Below are 23,232 nucleotides of genomic sequence, written 5' to 3'. Positions count from 1 at the left end.
GCTTCTGGCGCCCGGGGCTATCCCCCAGATTGCCGCCCATGGCAGGTAGCGGCAGGGAGGATGGATCTGGGAAAAACTTTCGGCGAGCAGCAGGGGTTGATTGGCAGGGTTTAAGTTATGACGCCACTCTCTACTCCAATGCGTAAGAAAGGGTGTGAAACTGCGGCGTAAGCATAGAGCAAACCTCGAAGGTCAAGTCTCAGTTGATGAAGGCCCACCAGCACTAAAATGGCAGATAAACGCATAAGTAAATGTATCCCTTCCTCCTCTTACACCTCTCCATACTGAACTGCTGCTACAAGACCACAGCAGTAAAACCACCTGCTAGACATCAAGCACACCACCAAAACAACTCCCACATAGGTCACACTCTACACCCACCCTCTACCAAACAACAACAGTATTTAGAAACATGGGCAAAGCTATAGCAATAGAACAGCTTCGTTATCTCTTTCATCCATGCATCTATCTATTCATTCTTTCACCCTTCCATCCACCTACTGGCATCCACTATTTCACCTTTAGATTCTGTCATCCATTCATTCTTTCATCCATCATTCAATCTTTCCCCATTCTATCCATTTATCTACCTAGCCATCCATCCACTACGACTTCCATTCACAGATCTTTCGCCCACTCATCCATCCCTTTACTCTATCCTCCTTTCAGCTGTCCCTCCACCTATTCATTCACTCAACGATGCATCCATTTGTTCTGCCATCCTTTCACTTGCCCATCCACCTATCCATTCATGCACTCACCCATCCCTTTACTTTACTATACTTTCATGTGTCCATCCATCATCATTCACTTCTTTCACCCACTCATTCACCCACATATCCATTCATCCTCCTACTCCATTATCCCTACTTCCTTTTTTTTCACCCTTTTCTTCTGACATTCCTTCTTTCTTTCCCTGTTCTATTTTACCAGCTGTCGGTTTTCGTCTGTGGCTGTGGGAGTGCTTCTAGTTTCCACTGAGACACGTTTGGTGTCCTTGCTGGTCCACAAAATGTAATTAACAGAATTTTTGCTTATTGCGGCGCTGGGGGTGAGCCTCGCATAACAGAGCACACGAGGACGGAGACGAGAGCAGAGAGACGGGCGGGCGGCGAACATAGGAGGATATTTGACTTTTTGGGAGCACTGCATTCAATGTCGGGCATCGGACGCTTAAGAGAAACCGAATGAACTAAAGCTTACCTAGGAGGACCTCCTTATGTAGGCGGCTTGGAGCGGTGGTGGTCGGTCTCAAACTAAGTGAGACTGGTGTTCTTAATGTAGCTGGACTGTCTGCAGAAAATACCCGGCACTCCAAGAGTGCGTAGTGGTGGCGCGCGAGCGAGCGCCTGCGCATCACTTCTGCATTTTAAAAGCACAGTGCGGGGGCTGGCCCAAAATGCCCAGGGCCTTTAATGGTAGCACTTTTGCGCGCTACAATATTGATGGCCTGGCCCCTGGGACCAGGTGCGCGTGCACTTAGATACACGTGAGGTGTGCTGTGCACTGTGCTGCTCGACAATGTGCCTAAGTGAATCCTGGGCTGGCCACTAGGACAACACAGCTGCCGCCTGGGGCGGACCGCCCCCCCTAGCTACGCCATTGGAAATGATGGACGGAGAATTGACAATCCAAGCACTCACCCCCAGTCAACTGATCTGGGTTTACTCCATCACCGTTCTTTAGCCCACTCTGCCACCCCAGTTCAGACATGGCCATATGCAAATCAGTCTGACCCTGTGCCTCATGGGAACAGTCCAGCCCGAACTGCCAAGCCATGCCTTCCCTGGACCGGAAATAAGCTACCGAGGACCGGTTTCTGGCATTTCAGCCATCTTCAGCCCGGCTTGCTTGAATCCAGTGGCAAAGTGAGCAAGGGACTCACGTCTGAGCATACCCTGCCAACTTATGGCAAACAAAGGAAATGATGGACGGAGCGTTGACAATACAAGCACTCACCCCCAGTCAACTGATCTGGGTTGAATCCATCACCGTTCTTTAGCCCACTCTGCCACTCCAGTTCAGACATGGCCATATGCAAATCAGTCTGACCCTGTGCCTAATGGGAACAGTCCAGCCCGAACTGCCAAGCCATGCCTTCCCTGGACCGGAAACAAGCTACCGAGGACCGGCTTCTGGCATTTCAGCCGTCTTCAGCCCGGCTTGCTTGAATCCAGTGTCAAAGTGAGCAAGGGCCTCACGTCTGAGCATACCCTGCCAACTTATGGCGAACAAAGAAAAACCAAAGGAAATGATGGACGGAGCGTTGACAATACAAGCACTCACCCCCAGTCAATAATGCAATGAGCTCAGCTAAGATGTCACACTAATTACTGAAAGGGCCCGGGCGGAAAAAAAAAACAACCATTGAAAGAGGTAAATGCAAAGCACACTCTTTGTATATTGTTAGTACTAGATCTGTTTGTCATCAGCCCTAACAACACCCAGACCTAAATACGGGTTTCAAAAGGAACATGCACTTGATGTTACATAGCCCCTCCTACACATTCTGCTCCCCAGACTCTCTTATATCTATTTAATAACACTATTGGTGATTGCTTTTTGAATGGAATCACTTTTTAGTATTTTACATTTTCCTTCGTGAAATGAAACATCACGTTATTTTCTCCACAAACCCCCCCCCCCCCCCCAGGGAGAAATGGAGAGGTACCCAGGAATTGGGAGTCAGCACAGAAATGACTTAACTGTTGTATATTACAAGGACTGAGCCAGCGCCAGACATTTGGCAGGTTCAGGCCTTTTCTGGCATGTCAAACGTCCGTGCTCCATTCATCAGCTTATTGAGGCCTGTGCACAGAAGATCCCGTGGCTAACTTAATTTTGCAAATGGAGCAGTAGAACAGAAACGTACAAGAGCTCAAGCTAAACCGGTGTAAGAAAAACAGGTACAATAGCAAGCAATCCGGTGGTTTAGCGTACACTTTTCAGGGTATTACTACTCACTCAACTGTGCATGAAGACTAATAGTAGTGTTTACAGATGTTTTTGCCTTTGCTAGAGGGACAGAGCTACTGGGACTTGTTGAAATGGGTTCCAGAATTATTGTTATGGAAATAAGTTCAGTTTTTAATTGGACTCATTGTGTTGATGCATTTTTTTAACCTGTAGCAATTTATTCAATATCTAAATCCTTTTTTGAATTCACAGGTACAATGGTTGTGAAAGCTTCAGTAGAGGACGACGATTCAGCCTGGGAGCTCCCAATGCATGACAAGATGGAAAAGAACAATGCAAGCTGGATTGATATCACGCAGGAGTTCAAAGATGCATGTGGAGGTAACACATTTTAGAAAGTAATCTTTACATTTCTCCAAACCTATCCATAAACAGTAATCATGCAACAGAATAATAGACATTCCTCATAAGGAAATCCATGCAGAGAGTACTCTAGAGATTCATACAGTCATTTACAGTATTTGTATTATACCTGTTATATAATCTATTCTCTCTGCACAACTAAGAGTTTGAGAGGGTGGACAAGCAAGGCTCATACTTAATGTTTAGTAAAACTCGTTGAAGCATGACAATCAGTGTGAGTGAGGGAGGAGTGAGATTTCTTCCATACTTTTGGCCCCATTAGTACCTGGGATGGTCATGCATATTCTGGTCCTGTCAGCGTATGATAAGATGTATGAGGGACGTAGAAAATGCTATCTTTTGATGTTGCATTTACTGCGTCAATTAAAAGTATTGGCCTAGCGTGTTGTAATGCTCCAACAGCCCAGGTCTGGGTGAATGGTGTTATTTCTGCCCCCTTTCCCATTCAGCGGGGTATGCGCCAGGGCTGCCCATTTTCTCCTTTACTGTTCACTCTTGGTATGGAGCCCCTGGCGCATCTCATACCGTGCGATGCCCAGATAAAGGTAAGGAGGTGGGGAAATGGATTCGAGAACAGCATAGGACAGCATAGCATTATATGCTGATGACATTCTTCTGTTTCTCAGGTATCCTCAGACCCCCGATGCCCCGAGAGCCTTTGTATCTATGGCAAAGCTTTGTGCCTCCAAATAAACGCTAGTAAATCTCATTTGGTGGATGTGAGGGAGACGCTGAGGGAGGGGTTGGGGGTCGGCAGAGCTGGATCCCAGATATCCCTGTCCGACGGAATTCCTTTAAATACCTGGGGATTCATGTCTCTTGCCTTCCCGACCTGGCATGGACTCAGCTTTCACGGCCGGACCCAAGCCCCGGGACCTGCAACGGTCGGCCAGACAACCCCTCAATCACATGTGGCGTATCGCGCTCTTTAAGATTGTATTTCTACCCTGTCATTTATATGTCCTGGGAAACTTTCCTTACACTATCCCCCGTAGGTGGTCTCACTCCTTGACCTCCGTACTTATGAACTTTATATGGGCTGTTGGTGTCATAGGGTGACTTTTCATTCGGCTCGTAAGTCACCCTTCGATGGTGGCCTTGGGCTGATTGAGATATATATATATTTATTTGTGGCACACTTGGTAACAGTTAATGATTGGTTCTCCGGAGGCTGGGACGATTCTACCTACCATCTGAAAGTTCACCTTTGGGTCTCGTTGGCCATCTCAACCTTCTTTATGGGGCGCAGTTACCCTTGTTGCTGTCATGCACGCTGGTGTCCCTTCTCTGCTGGAGGGCAGTCTTATGTCTCATCCTTTGAGACCATCTGACTGTGATGATTCCTCTGTGGCGGAGTACATGGTTTGAGCATCTTTCTGCCCTCGAGGGTTTTTGCTCAATGGAACTGCATTGGCATCTCATATGTGGGGGATGTGTATTAAGGGGGACGTAATGTCCCTCCAAGCACTAAAGGATCTGTATGCATTAGCCAACTCCCAGTTCTTCTGCTTTCTTCAACTGCCTCGCAACAACACATTACACCAAACACTCTGCTCCCAGAATACAGTCCGCTCGAGGCTAAGATCTTCCTAGGGCTCCTGTGAAAAGGAGCCGTCTCGTCTATATGCCGCTCTCTGGTCATTCATGCTCCTGATGGCTTTGGGTTGCTTAGACAGAAGTGGGAGAACTTGGTGGGAGACCTTGATGAGGACGACTGGAGGGAGGCCTGTATGCGCATGATACAAATAAATTATCTCCACGCAACTTATCTCTCTCCTCGCTACTGGCAACGAATATCACCTAATGCCAAGGCTCCTGGTATGCGCTGCCTGCTCTCCGCTGCAGATTTCTTCCACATGGTCTGGGATTTTCCGGTGCTGTGCTCCTTCTGGTTTGGGGTGGGTCAGGATCTTTCAGTAGTTCTTGGACGGTCACTTAAATTGGCCCTCGCAATGCTTTGTTAGGGCTGGTGGAGGAGTTGGACGGTCCCTCGGGCCGAGCAAACTCTCCTTGGGGTGGTGGCCAAAAGAGATATGGTCTCTGACTGGAAGCATCCGATACCCTCCTCGATCTCGTGTTGGGACAGGGGGGTAGACTGTTGTGCGCAACAAGAAAGGCCTGTTTTTGCTGCTCATGGATGCCTCCACAAGCATGAAAGGGTGTAGGGGAAATGGTGTTCATTTTATGGTCTATCGATGTAAAGTAACTGATACTGCCTACCAAGATGAAGACATGTCTTGATATGTTATTTCATGCAAAGCTCCTATTATATACGTTGATGAATGTACTTGCTGTAATGTTAAAATAATTCACACTAAAGTTGGATATCAAATTATTTTTATTTCATAAGTATATTGTTGTTTCACAGAAGATGTCTTCTGAGTATTGCGAAAAAGAGTAGTTATCTTTCAAGAACATTGAAAAAACTGGTTCTATCATGCTTTGTTTTGAAATCTGTTGAAGTTGCTTTTTAGTTGTCAAATCACTCATTTCCCTTTTCAAAGGTCTCCCGTCAGTAGCCTATAAACATTGTTAAATCTACTAAAACGTGTTTGTTGCAATTGTATCGGCTTGACCAATATGTCTAAAGTACACAATTTATCACTCTATTTATTTGTATTGAATCCATGGATAACCCCACCCCATTATTTGAAGTGTTAGACGTGCCTCCCTTGGTTGACCTGTTAGCCCTCCGAAGTTAGAGTTTAGTCGTGGCCCGGAAAGCATCTGTTTGTGACTGCCGATGATTATGAGCTTTCGCCAGCTAAAAGGACACTTCTGTGCTCCATTACTGCTCTGCACTCAGAAGTGGGTGAAACAACAATGAACACTGAACAAGCTGTGAACATTGTGAAAGATAAGCTTGAGGGGTTAAGTTATGGGGTAGCCTAGTTTGAGAAAGAGCAGGACATGGTGAAGTTGAAGCTGCAGGTAATGGAGGGGCCGGTACAAGATTAATCTAAGGATGTGAAAGAGTTAAATGCCTTCAGGAACAAGGTGATTAGTGCTGTTATGCTGTTGGAAGCTGTAGGAAAGTACCCATTTTGACATGGCCACTCCCCACTTTTTGCCTGATATTTGATGTGATTTCGACTGGAAGTGCACTGGGTTCCTGCTAACCAGATCCCGAGTGCCAGATCTCATTCCCAAAACTGTGCAATTGTTTACCCCAATTGGCGATGCCTTTAGTACCCTCTGTAATTCCCTAGTAAATAGTACCCCGTATCTGAGGTACTAGAGAGGGTCCCCTCGGCTGGCAGCACATATTGTGCCATCCTATGGGACTACTCACCAAGCTCATGTAAACGGCCCCTGCAGGCTGTGTGTCTTTTTTGCAGACAAAAGTGAAAACATGACATGGCACACTGCCTGTGTGCCATGCCTGCAGACACCGCATGCAGTATAGGTAGGTCACCCCTACTGCAGGCCTTACAGCTTCAAGACAAGGTGCACTGTACTACATGTGAGGGTCTAACTGCCTGAGCAGATATTACCCCCTACTGGTCAGTTCCATTACTGCTAGTACGAGTGATTAGGGAAGCCATTTTAAAAGCATGTGCTGGACACTGGTGAAAACGAGTTCTCCAGCTACATGATGGCTTCAATGAAAGTAGGGATGTTTGGTATCAAACATCTCTTATTAATAAACCCACACTGCCAGTGCCGGGTTTAGTAATACATTTACCCAGAGGATACCTTGGAGGTGCCCCCGGAAACCCAAACAGTGACTGGTGCGCTGACTGACTGGTTCTCGACATCCTGCCATCGGAGATGAGTTGCTGACCCCACAAGGGTGAGGCCTTTGCTCTCTGGGGGACATAAACCAAGCCTGCTTGAGCGGGGAGTGCTTTGAAGTTCCCTGCCCTGGAATGCTAATCTAAAGGTCATCCTGTGGGCGGGGGGGGAGGTGTGAAAAGAGGCCCACTATCTTTGGTATGTAAATCTGGCTTTTCTTATAGGAGAGGAAACCGACCCCCTTTGTCCTATGCCCTTTGGCACCTGGACAGACAGGAAAATTAGCTGGGCGAGACTGGCGTGTCCCCCCTCTAGTGAGCATCCCCCCTGAACTGGGATACCTGAAGTGAATGCAACTTTTCAAAAGTGAACATCTAGGTGATGGCAAATTTACGATCTTTTGGACAGGGTTCTGCCCACTTCCTTCTTGAAGTGGACATATAGGAGGCGTAGTAACCCCAAGGGTAAGTAGCCCTTTGACCATTACCCAATAGTCCCCTAACGCCCCTAAATTCAGTAATGGCACCAGGAAATAAGATCTTGTTGACCAAAAGAAGACCTAAGTGCTGCAAAAGGCAAGAACTGTGGAAGAAGCAGCTGACTTGGCATCAAACCTGCCGGCTTGTCTGCTATTCCCGATGATTGCATCAAAGTCGACTCATCCTGTAAGCTGCTATGCCTCAAAAAAACTGGGAGGACTGCCAGCACTCAGAAACTCTTGTGGAGCAGCAGAGCTGCTTCCCTGGATCCTGCAGGCACCCAAAGAGACCAGAGAGGACTCCGGACCGGCATAATCTGACACCGGAAAGCCCCACTGCACCCATGCTGCCTGTCCTGAGCTGAAGTGGGTCAGTGGTGCCAGCGTGGTCCCCGACCCTCCAGAGACCAAGCTCACCTTGGACTTGCTGACTGTGAACTTCACGCAGCCGCCTGCAGCCTCTGTTTGCGGGCCCCCTCTACCGCGAGTGCTTCTGGTGACGAAAATCTGACACCTGAAGACATCTCTGAATCCATCGCCTCTGGCCCTTGAAGAAGAGAACCAAAGGTGTCTCCATGTCCCCAAGCATTAGGAGACCTCTGCACCCCGCCCCCCCACCCCCCCATCTTGTAGTTCAGACGGACTGGCTTCCCAGTCCAAGCTGCATCATCTTTTCAACCGGACCGATCCCCATAGGATAACATTAGGCACCCAGTGCCGAAAGCAACTCTGCACTTGGCCGCCCCAGTGCCGCCTGTGGTGACTTGTTAGTGGTGCCTTGGACCTTGTCCCATACTCACCTAATGTCCAGGAGATTGGTCATTTAAGTTGCTGTACTGTACTTGAATACTGTACTTGGTTTGCCTCCAAAGGATAACATTGTAGCTTCTGATAAATGCACTGTGTGGACTTTTTAAATGCAGAAGTATTTCTCTTGAAAAACATACTTACCTGATTGTATTGATTCTGGTGCCTAAACATATATAAAGATATGTGATACCCTCAAAAGTGTGCGTGGGATTGTTAGAGCAAGCCCCTGACACTAGTAAGGGAATACCTGAACTCTTTGCACAGTATACCTCTTTTTGGTATAGCATATAAAGAGCCAGCTTCCTACAGAAGCCAAAATTGATGATCACCTTGACATTTTGCAGACTGGTACACAAATGTGTGTTGGAGGTTCTAGCGAAGATTCCTGTGGCAGACTTACAGCCTGATCTGTGTGCTTTTTTTTGAGGAGTGCTGAACATGGAGACAGAGCGCTACAAAAGATTGTGAGGACATGTTACACAATGTCCCGGAATCATCAAGGTGACTGTGTTGTAGGTAGTAAAACAGTGATGGTGAGCCTTTTTAAGATGGAATGGAGAGAAGCTCCTCGAATCTATAAATGGAGACAAAATGATGATGGCTAAAGAGAGGTTCTGTTTCTCTCCAGACCTCAGCCCTGAGACGCTGACAGGAAAAAGGTGCTTAAAGACGATAAAGCATAGAGCAAGGAACAGCAGCTAGAAGCCCAGTAGTTCTAGGGAAGGCAATCCCAGGTGAGTAAAACTCACAGCCCGCAGTGCACGCCTCATGTGGCGTTTCCTAAGACCTGGGAACTGCAGTACAATGGAAAGTGCAGCGATTTTCAGATGCCCAGAAGGTTGTCACTATCTGCCTCACAGCCCGACCCTCTATTCGCAATCCAATAAAGAGTGCTCTCAGTTATAGTTTTTTTGGTACTTATCTTCTTAGTATTTTATAGGTATTTCAAAGAGGATTGTGAATAAGACTTCAACGCCATGAGACCTCTGGGCTATTTCATTGATCAAATTGAACTTTTCATCACAAAGAGAGCTTGTGATGTCAAGCAGGTTTGTAGGAATAATGAATAATCTGTTTAGGCAAGGGTTAGTCAGGTTGATTGTACGTCACGTTTTAGGTTTTGCAGCCAAAAGGCCAACTGTTCAGACTTATCAGTGATCCAGAAGTGTCTAAATCAGCTGCATATAGATCCCTTCACATGTTCTACAATTATTATTAATAGAACAGAATCTAGAGTGTATTCTAATATTGGCACAGTTAATCTCAAAAACGCTCTGGATAAGGACTGGTTCTTTAGTGCCCTCTTTTTGACTTTTTTAGACTACTTTGTGTTGTATTCATTCCTACGAGTAACTGTAGTCCATGTCCAGTGCTAAAGAAGGGAAAGCGCCTAGCCCGTAAAAAAGAATTCTTCAGCATTAATTCTTCAATGCATTCAGGTGCATCCGCCTTTACTTGGTGCAATCTTTCTATACTGTCTTTTTCCTTCTACAAAATTTTTCCTTCACCCAATTATATTACAAGATCAAATCCCACAAAGACATTCTCCACCTCAATGAGACCTTGACCAGAATTCAAACCTGGTTCCATCGGAACCATCTCAAACTGAACCAGAATAAAACTGAAATCATCCTTATCTCCCCCAAAAACAACTCCCTTCCCATTCAACTCTGGATAAATGACATCAAAGCTCTTAGCTGCCCACTCTCCACCTCTAATTCTGTCAAATCCCTAGGCATCAGTATCGACCAGAATCTAAATCTCATCCCCCACATTAAAATTGCATCCAAAAGTGCGCTTTTCACCCTTCTCAAGAAACTTAAACCATTTATTCCAGCAGACGATTTCAAACTTGTTGTCCAATCGCTTGTCCTTTCCAGAATTGACTATGGCAACGCCACTTTGGCTGGCACCCCTAAAATCCATCTTGCACCGATTAATTCTGTCCTCAATCTAGCTGCGAGACTCATCTCTGATTGTAAAAATTTGATCACATCTCCCCCGTCCTCAAAAATCTCAATTGGCTCCCAATAGAAGGAAGATCCACCTACAAGATTGCCTGCATCACTCACAAAGCTCTTCACCAAAACACCCCTTCTTACCTTACAACAAAACTACACAAAGCAGGTTGCTCCAGGTCCCTGAGGAGCACAAACTCCCTTGTCTTGATCCCACCCAGACTCAAATGTCAAAAGACCCAATCCCGTGCGTACTCTGGTAACGCTCCTACAATTTGGAACTCTCTCCCTAAGGATCTTCGCTGCAACCTCTCTTACCCTCTCTTCAAAAAGGAACTCAAAGTACTTCTTCTCAACAAGTATTGGGGTATCTAATGTTACGGACTCTGAACATGTTCACTCCTTTCTCTTCCCTTGTCCACTCCTCTTCCCACCCCCTCTCATTCCCTTCATTTTCTCACTCCCCCTCTCATCACCCCCCTCTCTCTCCTAACTTTTAATATTCATTTTCCACTTAATTTTATCTCTGTTTCTTTGCCCCCTTAGCCCTGTTGAATGCATTATCATACTGTAACTCTTATTCGCTTAATTGTTAATTTTATCTCATTATGTTCACCATCCTTGTAAAGCGCTCTGATACTCTTGGGTCCAGTAGCGCTATATAAAACCTTTGAAAATAAAAAAAATAAAATATGCAGTGTGGCTTTTGGGGAATTGAGATCTTAGTAGCGTTTGATAACAGGAGGACGAGATGGCTCTCCGAATTTCTCTGGCTTGAAGCATCGACTCAATAGAGCACCTCATTTTTAGCAGGAAGATACCCGTGCTTGAGAACATATGAAAAGTGCTGCATCTTTTTTTATCTCTATCTACTATCAACCCAAGACTTCAGCTACCATGATAGGCTAATAGAAATGATGCCACACTTGTGCTCATGTTTTTTGCAGTTTTATTTTAAGGGCTGCTTTTTATATCCATGCCCGCTACTCTGTAACCAGCCTGTGTATTATTTGTTTCTTTAGTTTCACATTCTCCTATCCGATCAATACTCAGTCTTGTATTTTCTGAGTAGTTTTACAGATGACTGATTTTTAGGTCTCGCTCTCAAGACCTATTGTCGCCCAGTTGCCTCTGAAGGGAGACAGAGCGGTGCACGAGCCTACCAGGGTCTGTGGACACGCTTACGCAGACCGGCCGAAGACACACACACGCGCGCAGACACACGCGCGCAGACACACGCGCGCAGACACACACGCGCGCAGACACACACGCGCGCAGACACACACGCGCGCAGACACACACGCGCGCAGACACACACGCGCGCAGACACACGCGCGCAGACACACACGCGCAGACACACACGCGCAGACACACACGCACGCAGATACACACGCACGCAGATACACACGCACGCAGATACACACGCACGCAGATACACACACACGCAGATACACACACACGCAGATATACACACACACACACACGCCAAGCCCCCCCAAGCCTCACTTACCGCATCAGCGGTCTCAGCCGCCACTCCTGACTTCTGCTGCCACCGGTCCTCTAGGACATCCACTCCGTGGGCGTGGGATTCTCGCAAAGACGGAAGTCCCGCCCCACGACAGCCGTGAGCGTGCACATCCCGAAACCGGAGGTTCGGGAGCGTGCACGCTCACGGCTTGTTACTCTTGCCCATCCCACCGGTCGCTGTTTCCACACAGGAAGTAGGGGAAACCTAGGCTTATTGCATCCCCCTCAGCGCAAGCTGCCACACCTACCTAACGACAAAGGTGGGTGGCAAAGTGACAATTTGGCAAAGAGACAGTGATGCAATTGGAATCTGCATGAGAGTGCAATGTAGATGTTTTAGTGTGTGCAGTAAGAAATAAAGGTTTTAAACATAAAGTGTGTAAAATTACAGACCGAAGCGCCATGGGAAAGCTTGATGAGAGGAGTTGAGGGGCAACGTTGCAGTGAACAAGAGCACAGCGCAAAGATTGAAGGGGTATCGGGCCCGTTACAGAAAGCACATCACTCTAAGTATTCGTTTAATTGCATGCAAGTACAAGAGTCTGGGTGATCAGCCACTTCTTCGCAGTTAGGGCAGCAAGATGGGCGAGCATGAATGGGGGGAGCGGACACCCAAATACGCAAGTGATATGGATCGTCACCCCCGGCATTATGTGGGCAATGCTAGAACCCAAAATAAGGCACACCATGGAGGACAGGCATAAAGAGATCAGACATATTGGTGATACACCTAGGCGGAAATGACTTTACCACACTTGTCAGGGGTCAGCTCTTACACGACATGAGGGCGACAATGACGAGATTGGCAGCGGACTTGGTCTCCTGCGACTTAATCTGGTCAGAGATAATGTTCTCTGACTGTCCACCCTCCTGTGTCTTAATACCCTGTGGCAAGAGGGGCCAGTCACGAGCTTTCATGCTCGTCTGTCACTGATAAAAAGCCAAGATCTTTTAGCGCTATATGAGCACACTAAAATACTGTTACCCAGCACAAAACTAAATCAAATGCTCTGTCGCTTGGTCTGATATTTTTATTCCTCCATCATTCTCAGAAACATCTGGAAATAGATTCCAGCGCTCCCTCCTACCTCACCCTTCCCCCCCCGCTCAGCTAGATGTCAGTTCACAAGGGTTCACTATTGGAAGCCGAGGCGGGCACAGAAAGCTGCTGTTCCCTGACCGGGTCTGTGCACCTGGCCAGCTGCGCCCTGCAGCTGGCAGGAATTAGTTCCAGCCAGAAGCCTTTCTTTGACGAACTTTAGCATCAAAATTATGGCTACTTCTAAACCTTGGAAACCTCTGCCTCATCGGCTAATTTTGTTATTTTCTGGACCCAAATTACCATACAGTGATCTTTTTTGTTCCTCGATGTCTCACGAAGAGTCTCTGCTGGTGACGTAACACCTCTCCCTGAAGAGTGGTCTCTAGTCCTCATCTAATGTTAATGAATGGCTCCATGTGACATGGGGCAGCATGTTACGATAAGCCAGAACTACCATTCCCACAATGCTTTGGCTGTTGAATAGAAGACAATGGCTGGTAAATAATACTCAACATTTGTGGCATGGCTAGGATACCCTGGACCCTAGTGCAAACAAGGACAACGGACCTTCTGACTGCTGGTTGGGTAGTAAAATGCAGCAGTCAGTTGCCCCCTCGTATTTCTGGGCCCCTGGTTGCACTTCTCATTGAGCTAAATGTGCTCCCTTTGATTACGTTTGCTCGCCTCTGCATGAAGCTTTGTTGGGAGGGTCTGCGAGTTTGGTTCGGACCCGTTAATTGTTACCCAAGTAATAACTTATTTAATCTGTATAATTTATTTCTCTGCAAACCATTTTTGTCTCTCTTGGATGGAGAAATTTAAAAGTCCAGTGTTCCGTCTTAAGTGCACGATCGGATCACACAGAGGTTTCTGTAATCGAGATACAATGGATCAACAAGCACTCATACATGGTGCGACACAACACCGAACGCACTCCATACATGGTGCGACACAACACAGAACGCACTCCATACATGGTGCGACACAACACCGAACGGAATCCATACATGGTGCGACACAGCACCGAACGCACTCCGTACATTGTGCGACACAAAACCTAGTAATTATAATTTCAGGCACACACAGCCACAGTGGAAACGTGTGTTCTTATGTAGTGCACTGCAAATGCTATATTAAGCATTGATCCACTTAAACTCCCACAGTCTGGATGTCTGTTTTATCTCAAGACGGTGAGCTTAGCCCTTTTTTGTTTTTACATATTCCCTGTGCTGGAGTCAATTTGCTGAGAGTAGCCTAAAACTTAATGATTCTGCTTAAAATATTAATTTGAGAGTTTCATTTCTCATCTGTTGTAGGTAGGTGTTTTCACGTACTTGTTTTACTCACCTAGTAAATGAGGTATTATGAAAGTGTTTTTGAAAGGCGCTCGCTTGGCCTCGCTCACACCCCATATGCCTGCTCCCCCTCCCCCGCCCCCCACACCTCGCACCAGACTCCCCCGTCGCTCGCCATATGCTCGTTCCCTCCCACTGGCAGCCTGCGGCCACTGATCACAGTAAAGGCTTTGATCTATCTCACCCCTCTCTCTGACTCCCTCCTCCCACTTGCTCCTAGTGACCATGTAAAGGGGACGACACTGGAACAATGGCTGCCTCGCCAGGATTGGCCTTCTGTCGACCCCTTCTTACATCCTCCAGACATGGCTGAGGCAGCTTCTTCCTGCAGTTTGTTCTTTGGGCGAGGGTATTCCTGGGTGTGGCAGAGGTGCATGCAGTGTAGGTCCATGCACACCACAACTTCGCCTTGCTTTGTTGTATTTTTGCATTGTTAATGTTCACATTTGTTCGCAATTCGCCATGTGCCTTTCGTTTCTGTCTCACTCTCTCCTACCCCTTCACTGTCTTGGCCTCTCCACTCTTCCTCTATTTCTGTCTCACTCTCTCCTGCCCCTTCACTGTCTTGGCCTCTCCACTCTACCTCTATTTCTGTCTCACTCTCTCCTGCCCCTTCACTGTCTTGGCCTCTCCACTCTTCCTCTATTTCTGTCTCACTCTCTCCTGCCCCTTCACTGCCTTAGCCTCTCCAATCTTCCTCTATGTCTGCCTCACTCTCTCCTGCCCCTTCCCTGTCTTGGCCTCTCCACTCTTCCTCTGTTTCCGTCTCACTCTCTCCTGCCCCTTCACTGTCTTGGCCTCTCCACTCTCCACTCTTCCTCTATTTCTGTTTCACTCTCTCCTGCCCCTTCACTGTCTTGGCCCCTCCACTCTTCTTCAGTCTCCGCCTCACTCTCTCCTGCCCCTTCACTGTCTTGGCCTCTCCACTTTTCATCAGTTTCCGCCTCACTCTCTCCTGTCCCTTCACTGTCTTGGCCTCTCCACTCTTACTCTATTTCTGTCTCACTCTCTCCTGCCCCTTCACTGTCTTGGCCTCTCCACTCTTCCTCAGTTTCTGTCTCACTCTCTCCTGCCCCTTCACTGTCTTGGCCTCTCCACTCTTCCTCTATTTCCGTCTCACTCTCTCCTGCCTCTTCACTGTCTTGGCCTCTCCACTCTTCCTCTATTTCTGTCTCACTCTCTCGTGCCCCTTCACTGTCTTGGCCTCTCCACTCTTCCTCTATTTCCGTCTCACTCTCTCTTGCCCCTTCACTGTCTTGCTTCTGTTTATTGTATTTGCACAAATCTAATATCTTGGTATATTCCGTTTCAATAATCAGGCATTTTTGTTTATTAGGTGTTTATGTTTTTGATGGGTTTATTTATAGGCACTTTCTATCTATCTATCGCACTCACTCTATCTATCGCGCTCACTCTATCTATCGCACTCACTCTATCTATCGCACTCACTCAGCACTACCACTCAGGGGCACCACAGCATCAATCTGTGCAACAATTCAACAACAACTGGTTCAAATATGTTCTCTCAATGTCTCAAACTTTATTACAAATGTCACAAAAAGATGTTAATATTTCACTTCTCTTCTTGGATTTTTGTCACAATAAAATACGCTTAACACAATCTTCACAAAAGTTACTTACAAAAGTTTAAGCTATTGCTATTATAAATTACAATAACTTTTATTTAAGTATTAATTATTTAAAAAAATTAAAAGCCATTGTTATTTGTAATAGCAATACATCTAAGTCAAGTAAATACAACACATATTGCATTACAAATGCTACAGGTGTCACATTTGTGAAAGTTATAACTATTGGCATTGTAAATGACAAAGCTATTAATTTAGCTATTTTCAAAACCAACACAGAAATAAAAAAATTGTCATTTACAATACCAATAGCTAGAAATTTCCTAATGCGAGACCTACTTTTTTTTTTTTACCTGAAATTGAAACTATTGAATTGTAGGATGTCTGTAATGAGTAATAGAACTTAAGGATCACAAACCAGTGGGTATATTTTATGATGCCTTATGTGATAATGTTCTTTTTGTTTTGCAGAGCTGACTTTGGGGGAACTACTTCATGATAAGCTGTAAGTTAAACACTAATATACTTCTGTGAGCTAAATCTGTATTGTTTTGAGGGTAAATCTGTATTGTTACTTTGTGTTCGAGGCATGTGGGCTGCTGAATTCATATCTATAGCATAGATCGCCGCCTAGTGTTGGGTCCAGATGATTTCACATTGTTGTCCTGGAAGAGTCTTCGAAGTATCACGAGATAGGTGGCTCCTCCCCTGGACTACAGTGCGCATGGGCATCGACTCCATCCTCAGATTGTTTTTTTCCGCCGTTGGGTTCGGATGTCCTTTTGTTATCTCCAGTCGGAATAAACTTTAAACCTTCGAGGCCCTAGGCCTTTTTCTCTATACGTCGGTATTGTTTGCGTTCGGTGCCCCGGTTCGGCTCCAACTCGGTCGAGTTGGATTTCCAGGGAGTCCCGTGACTTAAGTTATCGAGGCCCAGTCGACGCAGCAAGACCCTCGGAGACGCGACATGGAACGGAGCCCGTTCAAGAAGTGTCCCGTGTGCGGATCCAAGTACCCACACATCGACGTCCACCCGGTGTGCAACAAGTGCCTGTCGCCGGACCACAATGAAGCAAGCTGCATGGCTTGTTCGAAGTTTCGTTCGACGAAGACGCTTCGGCGCGTGGCGCGCATGGCGGCCCGGCAGTCGGCCCCGGCACCAGTGGACATCTTCGATGACGAAGAAGCAGACGGACAGGAAGTTCGACTGCAGATTTCACCTCCGACGGTAGACGTCGAATGCGAATACGACGCGGAGGTCGAAGGCCTCGATGTTGAAGACGTCGTCAGAGAGGTAGGAGACGACGATGAGGCCTATGGGGCCATGGAAGATAGCTCAGAGGAAGAGCTATGCCCCGTTCGGACTTTAACAAAGGCTCAGGTCGAGGGATCGCCAATCGGCCTTACCCAAGACCCTATACCAGCTTCCACGGCCCCGCCTTCTGGCCCGGCTACGGACACATCGGCGGAGCCGCCATTGCCGAAACTGAAACTGAAACCGAAACTGAAACCATCAGTGTCGACTACCACACAGATGGCAGAGGCGCCATCGAAACCGAAGACGTCTGCTCCCCCATCGACGCAGTCTTCTTCCGAGGTGTCGAAGCGGTCGGCGCCAAAGAACATAGCCGACCCGGTCATGGTGCCGAAGGTGGTCAAGGTGGTCGACCCGAAGCTAAAGAAGGCCGACGGCTCGGAGCCGAGAAAGACCGTCGCACTGAAGCCACAGAAGACCATCAAACCGACATCTACCAAGGCCGTCGGGCCGAAGGCCGGCACGCCGACGCCAGTGGTCAAGGCCGCCACGCCGGCGCCGGCCACGTCTACAGCCACGGATAGGGGTCGTGGCGCGCATAAGGAGGATGCTCCGACGCCTCGCTCTGAGAAGCAGAAGTCAACGACGCTCGGGTCTTCCCCTGGTGTGAAGCCGTCCGCTTCCTTTACGAAGCAGGTCTCGGACTCCCTCAAGCGAATTAGAGACAAAGCTTCCTCGTCTGATTCGAAGACACCTTCCGCCTCGGCGCCGATCCTCTTCACGCTGCCGCCGAAGGTGGCACCAAAGGCCTTCGCGCCCCGTTCGGTGCCCAAGGACTCTGGGGTATCGAAGCCGGCTCCACAACATTTGTTGGAGGAGCAGACAGAGCATTTCATCGATGCCGACACCGGAAAGCTTACGCTTTACAATCGGAAAGTCACAGCAACGCAGCCTTTGGAGTCGTATACCATTCCTCTAAAGCACAAGAGGCCTGCTCCAGATTCCATGGTCTTGGTCGAACCACTTGTTCCACAGTCCCAAAGAATTGCGACACCCTCACCCACTTATTCTGAGGGAGAGGATGCAGGAGAGCAGGACGAGGAGTATAACTTCCCAGCTCAGACAGAGCCTGATGAGCAACATGACTCCTGGATAGGGGCTGGTGACCAAGGGGGTCAGCACACAGTCCATGACCCTCAACTGTACACTGTTAAGACTTCTCCCACAGAGGATTCAGCGGCATTTAATGCCTTAATTGAAAGAGCAGCCAAGAATCACGACGTGGAACTACATGCTGACCCTGTGGATGTGGACTTCCTATTTGACACTTTTTCAATGGCCGAAAAGACTGTCAAGACTCTTCCTATGCTAAAGGGGGTCCTTAAACATGCTGCGGACATCTTTAAAGACCCTACACGGTCCAGGGTGGTCAACCCTAGAATCGAAAAGAAATACAGAGCGGCACCTGGCGATCCTACCTATATCAAGGGCCAGTTGCCATTGGACTCTTTGGTAGTTTCTAATGCCCGCAAAAGGGCGAATTCGCAGACCACCAGTGACGCTCCTCCCCCGGACAAAGAGTCGAAAGTGCTGGAGGCATCTGGAAAGAGAGTGGCGGCTCAAGCGGCCAATATCTGGCGTATATCAAACACGCAGGCGCTCTTGGCACGTTACGACAGGGCACACTACGACACACTAGAGACCCTATTACAACATCTACCAGACCAATATAAAGAGGCTGGGGAGATGCTTATCCAAGAAGGGAAGCTCATCACTAACGCTTCCATTAAGTGCGCCCTAGACGTTGCGGACACTGCCGCCAGAGCAATAAATACCAGTGTAATGCTTAGACGGCAGACATGGCTCAGAATCTCAGGTTTTAAGCCAGAAATCCAAACTACCATCCTTAACCAGCCGGTGAACCCTGACAGGTTATTTGGTCCAGAGGTGGATACCACCCTGGAAAAGATCAAGAAAGATACGGAGACTGCCAAGTCCATGGGAGCTCTCCAATCCCAACAGTTTCGAGGAAACACTTTTCGTCGCTCAGGCAATCGAGGTGTTAACAGAGGGCAGATGTCACAGCAGACACAGTTCAATAAAGGTGGGGCGCAATCCTCGTACACTAAGCAGAGTAGAGGAGGATATCGGGGCAACAGCACCAATGGCAGAGGCAGAGGCAACAACAACTCCCGTTCCTCTGCCACCAACAAACAGTGACTCCCTGTCACTGCCCCCCGACCATCCAACACCTGTCGGGGGGAGACTCCAGCAGTTCCTGCCAGTCTGGAAATCCATCCCCACAGACATGTGGGTCAGGAAACGTATCCAGTTCGGCTATTGTTTGGAGCTCACGTCCACTCCACCCACCATACCACCAAAGCACCGTCCTATGTCAGCAGAGCATTTGCACTTATTGCAGCAGGAGGTTCTTGTCATGCTGCAAAAAGGCGCGATAGAGCTCGTGCCAGTGGAGGAAGAAGGCACAGGGGTGTACTCCCTGTACTTCTTAATCCCAAAGAAGGACGGGTCCCTCAGACCTATTCTGGACCTGAGGCCCCTAATCCAGTACATTCTCTCAGAACACTTCCACATGCTAACACTGCAGCAGGTTCTTCCATTGTTAAATCAGGGAGACTTCCTCGCAACCTTGGATCTCAAGGATGCTTACTTTCACATCCCACTCCATCCCTCCCACAGGAAATACCTCAGGTTCACCATCCAGAACAGGCATTACCAATTCAAGGTCCTTCCTTTCGGGGTGACCACAGCCCCCAGGGTGTTCACGAAATGTCTGGCGACGGTGGCGGCGCACCTCAGGAGACAAAACGTCCACGTCTATCCTTATCTGGACGACTGGCTTGTTCAAGCAAAGTCAGCCCAGCAGTGCGTCGCCGACATGTCCCACACCATTCATCTCCTTCACGGTCTGGGCTTCTCACTAAACTATCCGAAGTCGCACCTTCAGCCAGCACATGTGCGGCAGTATCTGGGCGCGACGATAGATACTCTGGCAGCCACGCCTCAGCCGAATTCAGTGAGGATCGACAACATCCAGTCGCTCATCCAGAAGTTCAGGCCGCAACACTCCCTTCCAGCACGAGTGTTCATGCTGTTGATAGGCATGATGGCCTCCTGCATCTTCATAGTCCCGCACGCGAGGTTGCATATGCGTCCGCTCCAAGAATGCTTGGCACATCAGTGGACTCAGGCTCAAGGACATTTGAACGACCTAGTGTTGGTGACCGGTCGGGCATACAGCTCTCTGCATTGGTGGAATCCACACAACCTTTGCAAGGGCCGACCGTTCCAAGAGCCTGTGCCACAGATTACCCTGACGACGGACGCATCTCTCCAGGGATGGGGGGCTCATGTGCTCCACTACACTGTGCAGGGACTATGGACGACGCAGCAGAAGAAGATGCACATCAACTATCTAGAACTGATGGCAATCTTCATGGCGCTCAAGTCCTTCAAAGTACATCTGTGCAACAAGGTCGTGTTGATCCGGACGGACAACATGACGGCCATGTACTACATCCAAAAGCAGGGAGGTACACACTCTCCACAGTTGTCTCATCTGGCTCAGAGCATGTGGAAGTGGGCCATTCAGAGGAACATCTTCCTCATGGCGGAACACCTCCCGGGCAAGGACAATCGGATGGCGGATCTGCTCAGCAGGTACAGCCATCAGATGCACGAGTGGGAGTTACATCCATCTTTACTCCGCCCGTACTTCCAGCAGTGGGGTCATCCAGAGATAGACCTGTTTGCCACAAGGGAAAACGCAAAATGCCAAAGCTTTGCCGCCAGGTTCCCTCACCCACAGTCGCAGGGCAATGCGATATGGATGAACTGGTCAGGTAGATTTGCGTACGCTTTTCCCCCAGCACCTCTCATACCGCTGGTGGCAAGAAAGCTGAAGCAACACTCGATGACGCTCATCCTGGTTGCTCCAACGTGGGCACGCCAACCATGGTACACCACGTTTCTAGAACTCTCCGTGGTACCGCATCGAAGGCTGCGCCTCACGCCCAGGCTCTTGACGCAGAACCATGGCTACATTCAGCATCCAGATCCGCAACAGCTCAACCTGGCGATCTGGCTCCTGAGGTCTTAGAGTTTGGCTACCTTGATTTGCCTCCTGAATGCATGGACATCATCCGGGAGGCAAGGAAGCCCACTACCAGAGCTTGCTATGCAGAAAAATTTGAAGCGGTTTGTCATTTACTGTACTGAACACAATGTCAACCCGCTAGATGCGACCATTCCTGATATCATCTGCTATTTGTTACATCTTTACAAATGCAATCTAGCATATGCTTCCATTCGGATACACTTATCCGCCATAGCGGCTTATCTTCAAAACAGGCAGCATCTCTCTGTTTTCAGGGTGCCTGCCATTAAAGCTTTTCTAGAAGGGCTGAAGCGGGTCATTCCTCCTAGGACCCCGCCAGCTCCTGTGTGGAACCTCAATGTGGTCCTCACCAGATTGATGGGCCCACCTTTTGAGCCTCTACATTCATGTGAGATTCAGTTCTTAACGTGGAAAGTGGCTTTTCTCATTGCCATCACGTCTTTACGGCGTGTTAGTGAGCTACAGGCGCTCACGGTACAAGAGCCATTTATCCAAATTCATTCTAACAGGGTGGTGCTGCGCACTAACCCCAAGTTCCTTCCTAAGGTGGTGTCGCAGTTTCATGTTCATCAAACCATCGAACTGCCCGCATTCTTTCAGAACCCTGAGACAGTGGCAGAAAGAATGCTCCACACGCTTGATGTCAAAAGAGCGTTAATGTACTACATTGACAGAACCAAAGACTTTAGAAAGACACAACAGCTTTTTGTTGCCTTCTCAGCACAGCACAAGGGCAACCCCATCTCCAAAGCAGGTATAGCCAGGTGGATCGTTAAGTGTATTCAGATTTGCTATCACAAGGCTAAGCGCACTTTAACAGTCCCCCCCCAGGGCCCACTCCACCCGTAAGTTGGGGGCCTCTATGGCTTTCCTTGGTAATATCCCTTTGGAAGATATTTGTAGAGCAGCCACATGGTCTACACCACATACCTTTACTAAACATTACTGTGTAGACGTGCACTCCAAGCAGCAGGCCGCTGTAGGGCAGGCTGTTCTTAAGACATTATTTCAGACTTCTGCAGCTGGCACAGGCGGCCGCCGTTCATGGAGGGACTGCTATGTATTCTATGCTATAGATATGAATTCAGCAGCCCACATGCCTCGAACTGAATATGCTACTTACCAGTATGCATCTGTTCTTGGCATGTAGGGCTGCTGACATTCATATCGCCCGCCCTCCTCCCCGGCGCCTGTAGCGGCTGCAGACTTTTCTTGCATTTACTCTTCGGCATGGCCATCGCTTTCACTATTACACTCCATCTTCGCCACAATGGCTAAAAACAATCTGAGGATGGAGTCGATGCCCATGCGCACTGTAGTCCAGGGGAGGAGCCACCGATCTCGTGATACTTCGAAGACTCTTCCAAGACAACAATGTGCAATCATCCGGACCCAACACTAGGCGGCGATCTATGCTATAGATATGAATGTCAGCAGCCCTACATGCCAAGAACAGATGCATACTGGTAAGTAGCATATTCATTACAGAAGTATAGGAATATTAAAATTATACTAACCCAGGTTCAAATCTGTATTTTAATGCATCTACTCCTTCCATTCTCCTGCTGAAGTCTTGCACATTTCCAGTGGTATTTATTCTGCTTAAGAAATGCTATTATTACTTGGTGGGGGTACAGGATGCCAGTTTGGTGTCCAAACCAGCATTAACAAAAGTGAGTGAAAGGGATATTTGTGTTCCTTGGGAAGGGCATGAATCGCAATTCAGTTGTAAAACAAATGCCTTGTTCATTGCCTCCTGACTGTTCTCCCATTTCTAATCAGGGGTTCTTTGTTTTTGCTGCTATTTATGCAAACATTCTCATCAGCTGCGTGTTCGTCTCCATGTTTGTGGTACTGAAACATAGTGTCCTGATCTCTGTCATAAAATGTGAGCCAGGAAAGTAATTGGATTTGCAGCCAGTCTTCGTATCACATTTTAATAAATTCCTGACCTAGCTCTTGGTGCAGCTTTTAAAGTATCCCAGGTGCTGTGTGACCTGTGATGA

General features: G+C 48.0%; 1 protein-coding gene across 4 annotated transcripts in view; it reads left to right on the top strand.

The window, feature by feature from the left end:
- The window catches only part of NAA35 (N-alpha-acetyltransferase 35, NatC auxiliary subunit), a 423,189-nt gene that overhangs the window by 59,522 nt on the left and 340,435 nt on the right, over positions 1-23,232 (top strand). For all 4 annotated transcript variants that reach the window (XM_078675799.1, XM_078675796.1, XM_078675797.1 and 1 more), the window contains exons 2-3: positions 3,169-3,297; positions 16,305-16,338. In XM_078675799.1, the coding sequence (XP_078531925.1) occupies positions 3,174-3,297; positions 16,305-16,338 (158 nt within the window). In that variant the 5' untranslated portion in view covers positions 3,169-3,173. The remainder of the gene's footprint in view (positions 1-3,168; positions 3,298-16,304; positions 16,339-23,232) is intronic.

Source organism: Lissotriton helveticus, chromosome 2_1 (assembly GCF_964261635.1).
Source record: "Lissotriton helveticus chromosome 2_1, aLisHel1.1, whole genome shotgun sequence".
Lineage (NCBI taxonomy): Eukaryota > Metazoa > Chordata > Amphibia > Caudata > Salamandridae > Lissotriton > Lissotriton helveticus.
This window is presented reverse-complemented; position numbering and strand designations above follow the sequence as displayed.